Raw genomic sequence first — 14,910 nt, 5'->3', positions numbered from 1 at the left:
AATACTTTAGCACGAAGAGAATCGGACTGCACATTCAATGTTGGTTTAAGCTCTTGAATATACAGCATTTCATTTACAAGGCAGTCAAATTTGTTCATGCATTTCTTGATTACATTGAAGCGTGCTAAGAAATTGTTCGGAACAGCAGTGTTATGTTCTTTGTAGTAATGCTTGCAGATTGATGACGCCTTTTGACGGTGTCCCTCAACGCGCGTGTGAAGGTGGCCCTTTGTATACCTAACATAACCTACATCACACTGGTCACACTTGAGTAAATAAACAACACATTGCTGGGTTGCAATGTTGGGCTTGGGCTCACGCAGGCTTTGATCTTGATTAAGCTTACGGCTAGTAAACACGGGTTGAATGGTCTTTCCCACCTTGCTGCTAAGATCTCTAAGTTGCCGTTTGACAGACACTGCAGCATCCTGATCTTTATAGGGGATAGCTATCCGTATGATGTCATCGGTATGCTGTTTAGACTGGTCCGCTGCGACTCTCGAGGTGATAAACTTGTTGATGACAGAATCAATAAGGTGATTCGGATACCTCAGCTTTCGGAAAACTCCTCTCAAGCGTTCACACTCCTCTGAGAAATGTGTCCAAGATGATGATAGCCGGTACGTGCGATCAAGCATGGTGACAAGCAAACCCTGTTTGTAGCGGCTGTCCACATGGCTATGATAGTGCAGGAGAAGACCTGTGTTTGTTGGCTTAACGTAAACCTTTGTTTCAACACATGGTGCGCAATTTAGAAGCTGTAAACCAAGGAAAGGGAGCATCCCATTTTCCTCTACCTCCATAGTGAAACTTACGGCACTATGGGCGTGATTCAAGGTATCCAGAAATGCTGTGGCTGCCCCCAGATCTGGCATCTTGACCAGAGTGTCATCTACGTAGTGGCGGTAAAAATCTGGGAGTTTTCCTTGACTTTTCAGGGATGCTTCAATAGAGCACATGAATACATTAGCCAAAAGGGGTCCAACGGGAGACCCCATAGCTACTCCATCGGTCTGCTCGTAAAGGGCCCCATCGAACTGAAACAGCTGCCCCTTTGTAGCAACATGTAGAAGATCAATTGGGTATACAAAGGGCCACCTTCACACGCACATTGAGGGACACCATCAAAAGGCGTCATCAATCTGCAAGCATTACTACAAAGAACATAACACTGCTGTTCCGAACAATAATTATTTCTTAGCATGCTTCAATGTAATCAAGAAATGCATGAACAAATTTGACTGCCTTGTAAATGAAATGCTGTATATTCAAGAGCTTAAACCAACATTGAATGTGCAGTCCGATTCTCTTTGTGCTAAAATATTTAAGTAATTAGCTTGCCGCTATGTTGTGGAAATTCATTTCAACTTATCCTTTTTACAAACCGCTTTTTATCATTAACTATGTAACCTTGATAATGGCGCAAGATGCACCGAACGTCGGTTCCTATCACTCATTATTATTATTATTATTATTATTATTATTATTATTATTATTATTATTATATAAATATACTCGTGTAATTGCAAGTGATTTTCTCTCTCAACATCCGAGGGTCCAACACATGGACTTAAGGAGGCAAAGAGGGTTTCTACTTGATGGAGAGGAAACGCCTAAGAAGGTGGACTGTTGAAAGAAGATTTATTTTCTGGAGTTCATGAATGTTGATGTTGCCAGGGATTTTGTTGGTGTAGTTTTCCATGTCCTTTTGATGGTGCCACGGGCTCCCAAAACCACCGGGACTGTTGTTGTTTTGAGCCCCGATATTTACTCAACCTCAATTTCTAACTCTTTGTATTTGTTGCGCTTTTCCTTGGTTTTGACGTATGTGTTGGAGTCAAGGGGTGTAGTCATGCCGATGAGAGGGCAGGGTTTTGTCCTTCTTGTTCTTTAGCACAATGTCCGGCCTATTAGCTGCGATGGTCCTGTCAGTGTAGATGGGCATATCCCATATAGTGGTATACTGTCCTTCTTGGTGACAGCTTTGGGTTTGTGCTCATACCATTGTTCCTTCAACTCAATACCAAACTCTTTGCAGAACTTCCAGTGCATGTGTGCAGCTGCCTTGTTAAGACAAGGGATGTATTCAGATTTAGGGTTTCTACTTGATGGAGAGGACCCGCCTAAGTAGGTGGGCTGCAGAAAGAAGCGTTATTTTGTGGAATTCGTGCATATTGATGTTATTATTATTATTATTATCATTATTATTATCGTTATCGTTATCATTATCATTATCAGTATCATTATTATTATTACTATTAATACAACCACACTTTCACAGCCCATCGGTGGTCATATTGACAGGGTTCCACTGTGCATCTAGTATATGCATGCAGGGATTGTGAGGTATCTTGGAATATTATGGTATAAAATGACATATGTTGAGATCAAGTAAAACAGTGATGAACAATCATTTCTTTTCCCAACTCATTTCCTCAGATACTTGCCATTTTGCGATTACTTGAAATATTTCTGTCCCCTCAAATTAATCCCTCTATTCTATTTAGTATAATTGGACACATGAAGTCATAATCATTTTAAGCTTTTGGTTTTGTTTTCCAGCTGATCATTTTTGAGCTTCACACATTTAGCAGTGCTGATGTCTCATTTACAGCATCACCAGTGTTCACAGATGAGTGAACGATTTTTGAGGGATGACTCAGCTAATAAATGTGGTTTGTAGTGTACCCTAAAATGAAACTGTGAAGCACAGTTTTTATGTATTTATTAACCACCTGCACAATTTTAGTCACTTATGACATATTGGTATTTAATGTACAAAAAATAGGGTTTGTTTGCAAATTGTATTATCACCTTCAAATGAAGTAAACTTAAAAAAAAAAAATTAACAATAAAGATGTCAGAGTGCTTAGGGTACATAATCTCCTTCAAGCCTCATTAAATGGCCACTCAATGAAAGAGAAGTTAGGTACACAGGCTGCATGTAAATAAAATCAATGAAATGGCAGAAAAGTCAGGTGAACCCAAAGATAGTGGTAATGCTTGACACACAGCCTTTGTGGCAGTACAAATAATCCTCTACCACCCTAGATATTAACCTTTTTATCCCTAGTCTGACATGTAAGCCCTTCTTGGAGCTTATGCCCCCAGGAGGTTAGCACAGAGACAACTGACATTTCAGTCTACTGTAATTGAATTTTTTCCATCACCTTCAAGTAGACTCAGGTGAGCAAGACACTCAAACTCAAGCGCATGCAAATGTTGACAAATTTCTGAACTTTTTAAAAATCCTCACACTTGTGACCAGACTTTGGGTCAAATTTGATTTGATCCTTCTGCTGTAGGTGATTATTTTGGTCATTTCTGGAAATAAAGTGTCTTGTTGGGGCTGACTGTACATTGGTTTGGTATTAACACTGTAGGATAAGTTGGACCTACCTTACAACAGCAACAGCTGTTTTATGGTTTCCTTTTTTCAGCTTCATTCAGAGCTTTACACTTTTAGCACTGCAGATGTTCCATTTATTGCATCAACAGTTAATTTTTTTTTCAGAAATCAATAAAAGAATTACTGTTTAAATGATGTGTCTCGTCTTAAATCTTTCACTTTTATAACCTTTCTTACTTATATGGTGGTTTAATTTATCAAGTCATCTTATACTTTGCGATCATCTGGGAAAGCAAAATACAACTTATCGTGAAGCAGAAAAATCTACTTTCATTTCTAACATTTTTTGGCAACATGATTTCCTGCTCAGATTTTCAAAGAACAAAATAATTATTATTCTCCTCTTTCTTGCTTTTTGTTCCTTCATTAACATTTTGTACTTGGTCTTGAAATATTTAACATAAAATATAATTAACAATTGTTCCACGAGCGCGCGTTGGATATGAGGTGATAGATAGCCAACGAGGCACATAGCACCGAGTTGGCTATAATCATCTCATATCCAACAAGCGCAAGTGGAATAATTGTTTTATTAAAAACAATCAAGAAATATTGCTAGATCTTACTGATTTCGCTGTGCAAGAACAACCAGAAGACAATTTAATGGCTGCCATTTCTCAGCCATGGTATAATGGCTCATATACCATGGCCGCTAAGCCAATCAAATCCCTCGAATTTCATTATACAATAATCCAGTTTTTAATAATAATTATTATATTTTGAGCAAAATACTAAATAAACAATAGCTTAGTACTTTTCTCAAAAACCCAAGCAACCCACACAAAGGAGATACTGACCCTTGACTGATTTCTTTTGTTGACAACCACCAATGTTGTGCTTGAGTTGGTTCAGCATTTTACTCAAAATTAAATAAGCAACAAACTTTCTTATACGATGGCCAGTCTCTAGGCCAAAGTGGGGGCTATCTGAAGCAATTTTGATTTTGAAAAAAAAAAGGGAAAAGTTTGTCTTGCACAAAATGGGTCCATCAATTATTATAATGCATAGCAGACAAATCCTATGGGGAGCTAAATATTTTAAAATTAATGTATTCAATTCTGAAGCACATTTTTTTTCTAATAATTTATTCAATAACTATTGTAGTGTCAAATCCCATAAAAAATTGGAATTCAATTTACAAAAGGAAAATTTGTAAATAAAAGTCCCAGTATATATCAAAGTAAATAAAAATGATGACGACAATGATTTGGCCTTGTTTGTTCAAAGACTGGATAACTTTATCCAACGGATAAAATGTATTAGTTGGAGTACATTTTATCCTTGGATAGTGATAACATTATCCACTCTTTGAACAACCAGGGTCTGATGGTCACATTCAAAAAAATTGTGTAATGACTTGTAATGCCGTCAATTCTTTATTTCTCAAAGCTAAAGTCTTCCTTAATTCAGTCATCAATTTAATGCCTGTAACACAATAATACATTAACACAATAATTATTACATTTCTTTCTCAAATAAATAGGCCAGCCAGTCTCAAACTGAATGTAAATTTTTACATTACATTCTTTCATAATAGATATCTGCCAGGTATTGTTGACAGGTTTGGTATGTAGACTGCATATCTTGTCTGTGTTGTATCAGTATGTAATTATAACAGTAAGCACTGAGTAATATTATTATAGGATAATGTCGTTAAGGATTTGTGACTTGACGTGCCTCCTTTTCTATCGCACTCAGTTTTCACTTCATTTTTGTTTTGTATTTATTATCTAGTACCATTGGCTGTTAACTAATTAATGCCTCCTCCAATATATTACTTGTAGGTACTTAGAAATAATTATTATTTTGTTGTCGTTACACTGGAGATTGATTATACGACAATAAAATTTGTTCTTGCTTAGTGTCTGGTAGTTCACTTTTGTGATGGAGTTAATCTTAAAATTTAACAGGATTATCCTAGTGGACATGTTTGATTATGTGTATTTCTGAAAAAAATATTTTAAAAATAATATTAAAAAACCATTCTGCACCCTTAAGTGCCTTCCCATATGTATCATTTTGAGGTAAGGTAAGGTCGCACTAGAGCCTAAGTGGCCCCCACAGCCAGAGTTTATCCCAGTCCATCGCAGGGTTACCCCTAGCAGTATGTCGCCAGTTCTCATTTATACACCTGTGGGAAAAAATTTGCAAGGCCCCCAGCAGGAATCAAACCCATGACCTTCCAGTTACTAGTCTGGATGCTCTAACCACTGAGCCATGGGTGACAGTCTCAGGACTTCACATATCAGGAATACACTAGACAGTAATCATGTAAGAAAAATCAAGAATATCTACTCTAACTTGGCGTCAGTAATGTACCTGAGGTAAGACACAAAAATGACACCCACCCGAGATATTCTTGATTTTGTGATTTATCCTTGTACTGAAACGATTTGTGATGTCATATCAATATTTGAACAAAACTTCAATATCTTTGGAATGCGAGAAGATATTAAAAAAAAAAGAAAAGAAAATGCCATTCTTATTCTCTTTGAAAGACCTTTCAAATAAGCATAACTTAATTCTTACTACATGGGCACTTTAACCCAAGAAGATGAATCAAATTTCAAAAAATAATATGTAAGTAAAAATTATAAGCTTCTATTAAAATAATTAAAAATAATTTTGAATAAAGTTTGAAAGAAATGTCACTTACAAAGTTTAAATGTAGTTTTTAACAATGAAAATTCAGATATAATTATTGAAATAGATTACTCAAGAATTGAAAGTTTAAAGTAATTCTCAATCATAGATTGTAAAGTTGATATCAGACATGCACCAACAAGGATTAAATACTGCTGATTAAAACTAAGGGCTTTTAAAGAAATGTCATCTGTGTGAAGTCAACTCAAAATGTTTTTTGAAAATTGTATTATTTATCACTTACTAAATAATCAATTAAAGCTTTTGCAAAATGTGACTTAATTGAAAAAAAAATCACCCCCCTCAATTATGTATCAGTGAATACAATGCAATTACTGATAGTGATGAAAATAATCAGAGCAATTCATAACAACATTCTTGAAAATATTAATAAAAACTATAGTAAAAGTAATCTAGGGGAATGAAGGGCTCTGCAGTGCATAACAGCTTGCATAAAGGTAGGTATAGGTACTGTATGGGTTCATATGATCTGCTTCAGTAAGATCCAGTTAGCACTCATAGAATGACTGTTGATGGCCACAGGAAACAACTGTTAGCTGGCTAAATAAAACATGGCTTTATTTTTCAGGGTTTGAACTATATTGCTGGCTTGATGCTTCTCACTGCATGTGGCCTTGAATTCCTTCACATGCAAAAACTCCAGTGAACCTGAGCTAAAACAACAAAAAGTGATCTGAAATGTGATGTTGATCAGTTATGCACTGCGCCCTTCATTTGAAGCCAACCATTCCTCAGTGTTCCCATTTATTCTGTGACCAAACAAAATTCAAGTTGCACTGTAGGCTTAACACAACCCGGCCAAAGAAAACAGCCATGACACCAACTTATAATGACTTGCAAGGGGTAGAAAAATGGTAAAACATTCAAAGGTATGAAAAAAAAAGTTCTCAGAGGATGTCATCACAATGAAAACGTGTACTAACTAAACCCGCCATTTGGCCAGGACTTTAGTCTACTCTGCAGACTTCTCTTTATAAGTAGGCTACTGTTTGTGTGGCTGCTGTTTTGGTGCTTGTTGCTCAGTTGATATTTTCTCTGCTGCAGCTTTCCGTAATTCCGTAATCCACTTTTTTGAAAAAGACCCTGGAATCTGGAAAACATGCTGGTAAAAAAGAAGCAGAAAATAAACATTCTTGCTAATAAATAAAATAATGTACCAGTTGTTGTTTCTCAATAGTCTTTAAAATTTGGTGGCAATTTAATAGATTATAACACAAGATCCTCTTTCCAGAAAAATTATATAACTTTGGCCCTACCTTATTATAGGAAATTAATGCTCGTGTTAATTAAGGTACTTAGTGTAAAAATCCCAAATGCAAACAATGTTCGTGGTATTGTTCCTAAACATTGGGGTTAATAAACCACAAAATCTAACCATTTTGAGCGTTCTTTACAGTGTCCATCATACCAGGGGTTCTCCACCCTGATAAAACAGTGCTTTTTCCTTTCTGGAGTGTATCAAGAATTTGGGGCGAAAATGGTGGAAATTAATGCGCCACTTAATTAAAGATGAGGGAATATTTAAGATTAACAAAAATTTACACGACTTAACCCTTTAACATTTTTTATTCGATTTATCGTTCGCCGGCGAACAATAATTTTACTCGCTCGGTAAAAGAGGAGAATAGCCTATGTTGGAAAACAAACAACGTCAGATACAACGTTTGATTAAAGAGGTTTCTGGCATTGGCAGGTCTAAAGGAGTACCTTCAACGTTTTCTGGCAATTTCTAGTAAACTTTGTACTTTCAAGGTACTTAAATGCAAGAAAAAATAGGTTAAAAATGTGACATGTTCATATCTGCCTGTAAAACAAATCATTCATTGCATGCAACCCACATTCTGCCAATTGTAGTGAAATATCGTGCCATAGATGTGGAGGGCAATAAAAGGTTCCCAGCTTAAATTCTTAAGCTACAGCCTGGCAACATAATGCAATTTTCCTAGTTTAAGGACCAAAAAATGTGGAATATTTGACCTTGTAACCCCACGGGGGACCAACTATCAATACAAACACAGAAAGAAATACAAAGGTCTCTCGCTGTTCTTAAAAACGATATGTTGTTGTTGACAGTTCCTGTCGCTATGATGTTACAAAATCAACCCAGAACAAGGCAAACTCAAAAACATGAAAATAAAAAGAAAGTCTAAAGGGTTAAATTAATGCGAATTTTTAAAAATATTATTATTGGCGTTAATTTCATGAAGTGTTAATTTCCTATAATAAGGTATTTGGTCAATTTTAGTGATGTTCATAAACCCCCAAAAGAAATCCGCAGTCATGAGGCAAATGTTCTATTAATATTATTATTTTTAATTAATTATATATAAACTATATTACGTGACTGTATGTTATCCCAGTACTACTTGTACCCTTGGTAAAAACACCATCACTTCCCAGGTACATTTTAATTATTAAATAATATTATTTTATTTATTGTGGGCTGCAATTACCTCCATGAAACTGTGGCAATCCATTGTAGAAGGCCCATGTGTTATTTCCTGATATTGATTAGAAAACACAAAATAAAAACTGTTGTTAAAGGCTCAACCTTTTTATTAACACTGTTTGAACCTCCACTGATCCTTTGAAATCTGAAAGTACAAACCTTCATAGCAGTACAGAGTTGAGCAAAGTCTTGACAAGCCAACAATGTTTCCTTGTGGAGACTTAGCAATGCCAGTGCTACTCTGAGAATCACTTTTGATCCTTCATAGAACAAGCAGTCCCAAATGCGGAGAACTGTCTGTTACAAAACAAAAATGGACCAGATTCGATAATAATTTATAATGTGACTAGCATGCAGTGTGATGATTAGGCAAGTTAAAATTTTTTATTGCCAAGCTTTTTTTTTTTTTACAAAATTTCTGTAGAACCAACAGGTAGGAAATTATTAGATAGTGCTTCAAATATTATCTCTGAACAACAATAAATAGCAGGTTTTGTGCTGTTTTATACCAGTCCTCAAGTGGCTGAAGCCTTGGTGCAGGCTCATGTGGATCTTCACAGCCACACTGTAGCGCTGTCTCTTGTTCCACTGCTTAGGGTGATAGGTGCCTGGAGGACTGGTATAGGGGCTCATGGCGGGGTTGTGGGAATTGCTAACCATGGGAGTAGTACCCGGTCTAGGAGATGCATATGGCTGGCCTCCAGTGGAAGCCCCTGAACATCCCAGGCACCCAATCTCCATAGCAAATGCAGTTGCCAAAAGCCAGTTTAATTTTTACTTTCCTCTTTCACTGTGATCATAAAGAACAAAGAATTTATTAAACAAATATGAAAACAAATTAAAAACCTGGTTTTCATATTTTGCCTCGGTACCTGCAACATAACCATCGGCAATGTTCACTTTCAGTCCCAGTAAAGCCCCAGTTCTGTGACATACATCAAAAAATTGGAAAAGATTGCCTCACACCTTCGTATGAATGCTTTATAATGCTCTCTATCATTTTGAAATTTAATAAATTCTGGCATAAATTTTACCACTTTGGTGTTGCCAAGGAGATTAACAAGGATTCATTTTTCCCTGAAGAGCCAACAAATAATTTTTTTGTAAACTTCAACCTTACACTGTAAGTAGTACTAGGAACAAAATTTAATTGAATTAATGTGTTTACCTATAATTATATGTCACCTGCATGAAAACTGTCACTGCATAACAGAATATAGATACTTGTGTGCTAATATACCTGTACTGGAAGTACATCAATGTAGAGACAAATGAACCACTTGGTTGAGAAGATGGTATATGATACTCCAAGTTTCTCTATATGATCAAACAGATCTGGTATCTTTATCCTAAATAAAAAACAAACATGAAAGGTGTTCACTAATCATAAGCCACAGTTAAGTTTACAGCATGGTGCAGAAAAATATGACTGTGCGACCCCTTTTAATTAATTTACAAACTTTGGTGTGATACGTTCACCATCCAGTGAGGATTTGAGAATAGCAAACAATAAGCCCAATAAGTCACAAGGGGGTTCTGATTGGATAGAAATTGAAAAAAAAAAAACATATTCCATTAATTGCAGTCATGTTCATGTGTCACACTTTTAAAGGCCACCAAAACAGTGAAGTAGTAATCAGTGAAAACTAAAACACCATTTTCATGTCAGTAAACAGGCTGAGCCATATTTGCGTTAATTTAGCTCTATCAAGTAAGTGGCGTTCATGATCAGTAACTAAGTACGCCCCAGCTTCATGCCATATATTGTCAGCAACATTACCTCACTACTTCACGCAGAGTCTCTTGTTCAACTTGTAGGCCGAGCATATCCTTGGCATAATAATCTAAAAAATGCAGTCATGAATTACTTGAACATTAAAATGATATTAAATGAAAAGTACTTGAACATTAATCAGATAAAAAAATACTGGTCAGGAGTCAAACAGCTATTTTGTGGTGTATAAATATTAATAGTAACACCAATTATAATTAAAGGATGGGATGACCTACCTGGTAAGAGGTTTCCAACAATAACATCCAAAAGCCAGAAGGCCACTTCCTCTTTTCTAACAATGAGAAGCATCAAGCCAGCAATATAGTTCAGACCCTGAAAAATAAAGCCATGTTTTAGGCAGCTGACAGTTGTTTCCTGTGGCCATCAACAGTCATTCTATGAGTGCTAACTGGATCTTACTGCAGAAGCATATCATAAAATTATAAACCTAATTACCAAACCTTTATGTATATGCAAGGTGCAGTGTTTGGTTTTTATACCATAAATAGTGACTTACAGATAAAAAAAACTTAAAACTACAAAAAAAATTTCTTTATCCTAAAGTGCAGTCAGCAAAGAAGGCTATGCTCCTGTTACAAAGACATTTTGTAACTTAGTAATCTGCTTTCTTTCAATAGAATGCTCCCCTAGCCTAGCAAAAGGCAGGCAGGCTAGCAGACCTGTCTCTCTAGCTACTGCTACTACTACAACTCTAATTAGTCATGTTTATTATCTATTATCTATTTATTATTTTGGAGAATCTAGCATCTTGTGAGCTATATCAAATCCAATTATTGAAATAAAGTTATGTATGTATGTACTACTCTTTTAACACCAGCTGCCTATACTGACTGTGACCAAACACAGTAAGGTGTTTTCACTCAAAACTCAGTTTATGCTTCTCATGAAGATTCTCAATGAATATATTAATGACACAATCCTTCACTTGCAATCACCAACCAGGTTGAATATCATGCACATTAAGTTAATGTAGAGATCCTGAGGGTTTGACAGACGCAGCTGACCAGGCAGCTATTTAATATGTTCACATACCTGACAGTAGCCTATTCTTGGATTATGCTTGGCATATGCCACTAGAACATTATATAAAGCTGGCCTCAAATCATTTTGCTTGTTAGAAAAGTGTATGTTGTCAGGAAAGGTACGATCAATATCTGGAGGAAATTAAGAGAACAAAAGTTGAATAAACAATTCTTACTGTGATGATGAAATCCCCAACAGGAACCACAGGAAATTTTACATGAAATTGGGGTGGGTCAATTTGGCCAAATTGGGTGGGAGGAGGGGCGGGTTGATGGGGGGGGGGGGGGGGGGGGACTCCAGATTTGTGACTTCTAAAGAGGCTGGTATAAAATTTCTAAGCTGTACATGTGTTACTGAATTTCATGACTTTGATTTTGCATTCCTCATTTCAAAGAAGCAATTATTGTAACAAATAAATGCTACTAATTTATTGCAACAACCAACTTCAATAATGGTAGCAACACATGACCCCACTTCTGTGTCACTGTAAACAGGACCCACCTGTCTGAATACCATGCATTGTTTGCTCATCCAGCTGGGTTTCCCCTGTTAGCTGCTGGTATCTGCCATGATTCAACTTCATTTTCTTCCTTGCCCCACTTATGTCCACCCATACCTTGAAGACATATTTGAAGAGACAAATTATTCAAATTCATAATTCAATGTAGGATAACAATGTGTTAATTGTTTAATGTCAGTCAAGGGTCATTTTTGCACTTTCTTGGACTGCCAAAGTATGTCAATGCAAATGTACAATTATTGTAATTATTGGTATTGCAGTACCTGGCCTCTAAGCTCTGATGGAATTCCTTTCCTGACAAATCTCTTCACTAAAAATTCAAAAGAGAAACAGACTTTAGCAATGCCTGGAAACTCAAGTTTGCCCGCCGCGACTAGCTTTAGCTATTTGTAGGTAGGTATATTAATATAACCAACTTGTAACTCTCTGTTTTAATAAAGTGTTGTTGTTGTTGTTGTAGTTTGCAGTTGGATGATTGTTTAAATGATAGAAGCACCCTAGCAATCAAGTGTCACCTCATCTGCATATGATATGATATTACCATGATATGATAAGTTCTGCACAAATCTTGACTCCACTGACAGTGTAATTGACAGCTATTCCAAAGGTGTGAGTGTATTCAATGTATTTATTTGCTCTGACAGAGAAAATTACTCATTTTCTCAGGCAAAGCACACTATATCTGCCAACTTTTCCTGAGACAAATACATGAGATGTACCTGTCAGTGAATAATTTATGAAGACGTTCTGACAATTCCTGAACATTGCTGTAGCTGTTTGAAGATTTCCAAAGATTCTCAGCATGTTACCAAGGATGTACAAAAATTTCTGAAGCTGCAGAGTTTTTAGAGAAAACTTTAATTCTGTTCAACACAAACTCCACATCTGATTCCAAACATTTTGGAGGGCTTGACAACAACATGTAGTGTCATTTACAGGACTATTTTTTTTAGAAATTAAATCAAATTCACATGTTGTTCAGTTAAGGAACCAGCAATGGCCATAGTCTGAGCTTTTGAGCCAGGTGGGAGAAATTGGTAATCAAGATTTCGCTATGTTTTTGTCAGACACAGTGTACACAACATGATTGTCACAAGTGATTCCTAACCTCTCCTTGACTTCCTCACTTTATTCACACCCTTCATGAAGTTGTCCCATCTGGAAGCTCGTCTTGCTAGCACCCTTATATAACCTGACATAAATTCCTCATAGCTTGAGTAATCAAAGTCATCAGGCCGATGGAAGCCATATTCATCTACTGGACTGTGGATCAAAAAATACTTTAAACAAAATAATTATTTAATTCTAGTCAACTGATGTGAGGATAAATTTACATGCCAGTAGCACAAATATGCATCCCTCATAAAATTTGCATGTTTTCCATAGATTTACTTCATACTGTAACATTTTCAAGAAGTAAGCTAAGCCATACAAATTTGCTCCCAGAACCAAAATGACCCTGGCAGGGGAGGGGGGCAGTGGTACTCCACAAAATTTTTTGTGGGGTTGACAAACCAGTAATTTGTTACAACAAATCAATACGAACAACTTAATGTAAGCAAAATAAAGTTCACCGCATCAGGCTTGAAAAGTTGCAAAACAGGGCTGCTTGCATAATAACTGGATCTGACTGACAAGACAACCAATAATAAAGTTTTACAACGTAGACTGTAAAACACAGTTAATGGAATGTGACGCCCGACAGGCAGTAGGTGTTTGCAGTCACAACAACATGTACCTTCACGGTAAGTAACACTGATGTACAAAATTATGAATAAACAGGTCCCCAAATATATTTCTGGTAAATTCATTATGGCAAACACTATCCACAGTTACAATCTGCCGGGCTCAGAACATAATCTTTTTAAACCAAGACCAAATACTGAGGACCACAAACAGTGTTTCGCTTACAGGGGAGCTGTTTTTGTGGAACAGTTTGTCACCTGAAGTAAAGCAAGCCACTAGCCTAATGCATCTACTTTGCAAGACATTACATCTGAAACAACTTGTTAATATATCACAAATTAACTTATTATATAATTTTATTGTAATTTAGCTTTATTTATTAAATAATTTTTATTGTAATCAGTTTTAATTTAGATTGATCTGCACGGCTCCTTGGAAGAGCACGAAGTTTGTAATTATGGAACCTGTGATTAAATATAGATTTTATTCGATTTTTTTTTATTATAAACCTTTTTAATAAAGGCGTTAATCTAACTTACATAGCCTCATGACAGCTAGCTAGCTGGCAACTGTGAGTAATGTCTAACCTGATGCATACGCCTCATAACAACCTTCTGGGTCTAACTATCGACTTATTTTCAAGGATCACAAACACACAAGTCAAACTAAGAAAAGACCTCTCAATTAAAACGGATTTACTCAGAACATAAGCTTCTTTACTTGAAGATTTCCGTGTTTTTACATGTGGGCATGGAGCGATTCAATTTCCATGATCGCTGATTATTGTAAACGCTTGAGAAGAGTAAAATGTCGCCATGGAAATGCAATTACCTTTGAATCGTAGACATTTGAACTCTTTCTTATCTCACAGAGTCATCACTTGTCACTGAAGTGTAGAAAACGACAAAATCTACACATTCAAATATTTTTTCCCGGTATCATCTACGCAAAATAATCCAGGGAGGGAGATAAAAACCTTTGTTGATTGTATCCTTGTTGCTGATTGGTTCTCTTCCACGCAACCAATCAGGGAAAAAATAAATTAATATTTACCGGTGAGACATGTGACTGTCACGACTGTCACAAAATCCCAGCTGGCTGCGTTGGGGGAGGGGGTGGTACTCCACGAAATATTTCGTGGGGCAATACGACTCGGTTCTCCAAACCATGACCCTAATTCGGACAAAAATGTGTAATTTTGTTCTTGATATATTAACACCCAGATATAATGAGAACAGCGATTCAGTATAATACCAGTACTAGTCCACTAAGAAGTCAGAGGGAGAAAACACGTTTGTTTACCTAAGTTGCATTGGCCAATCAAATTGCGTGTTCTAGTGTCGCCCTTCCGACGAAAGTGAAGT

General features: G+C 36.4%; 2 protein-coding genes and 1 pseudogene across 3 annotated transcripts in view; 1 reads left to right on the top strand and 2 right to left on the bottom strand.

Moving 5' to 3' along the window:
• Positions 1-3,371, top strand: part of LOC146449751 (beta-galactosidase-1-like protein 2) — a 60,410-nt gene extending 57,039 nt beyond the window's left edge. The window contains exon 17 of the mRNA XM_085101607.1: positions 2,563-3,371. Coding sequence (XP_084957733.1) covers positions 2,563-2,640 — 78 coding nt within the window. The 3' untranslated portion in view covers positions 2,641-3,371. The remainder of the gene's footprint in view (positions 1-2,562) is intronic.
• Positions 1,590-2,153, bottom strand: LOC146449752 (uncharacterized; annotated as a pseudogene).
• A 1,104-nt stretch (positions 3,372-4,475) lies between the features above and the next one.
• Positions 4,476-14,535, bottom strand: LOC146449750 (growth hormone-regulated TBC protein 1-like). Of its 2 annotated transcripts, none has more exons than XM_085101609.1 (11): positions 14,378-14,535; positions 12,969-13,123; positions 12,124-12,170; positions 11,842-11,956; positions 11,350-11,471; positions 10,533-10,629; positions 10,303-10,366; positions 9,763-9,871; positions 8,682-8,819; positions 8,527-8,574; positions 4,476-7,175 (listed from the first exon to the last, which is right to left on the bottom strand). In XM_085101609.1, the coding sequence occupies exons 1-11, from the start codon at positions 14,392-14,394 to the stop codon at positions 7,056-7,058; spliced, it is 1,032 nt and encodes a 343-aa protein (XP_084957735.1). In that variant the 5' UTR covers positions 14,395-14,535; the 3' UTR covers positions 4,476-7,055. The 2 variants fall into 2 exon arrangements, with proteins under 2 accessions (XP_084957735.1, XP_084957736.1); XM_085101610.1 differs by lacking the exon at positions 14,378-14,535 and adding an exon at positions 13,804-13,876.
• Between the last annotated feature and the right edge of the window lie 375 nt (positions 14,536-14,910).

The sequence above is a fragment of the Pavona decussata genome, unplaced genomic scaffold (genome assembly GCF_977016875.1).
Source record: "Pavona decussata unplaced genomic scaffold, jaPavDecu1.1 SCAFFOLD_602, whole genome shotgun sequence".
NCBI lineage: Eukaryota > Metazoa > Cnidaria > Anthozoa > Scleractinia > Agariciidae > Pavona > Pavona decussata.
This window is presented reverse-complemented; position numbering and strand designations above follow the sequence as displayed.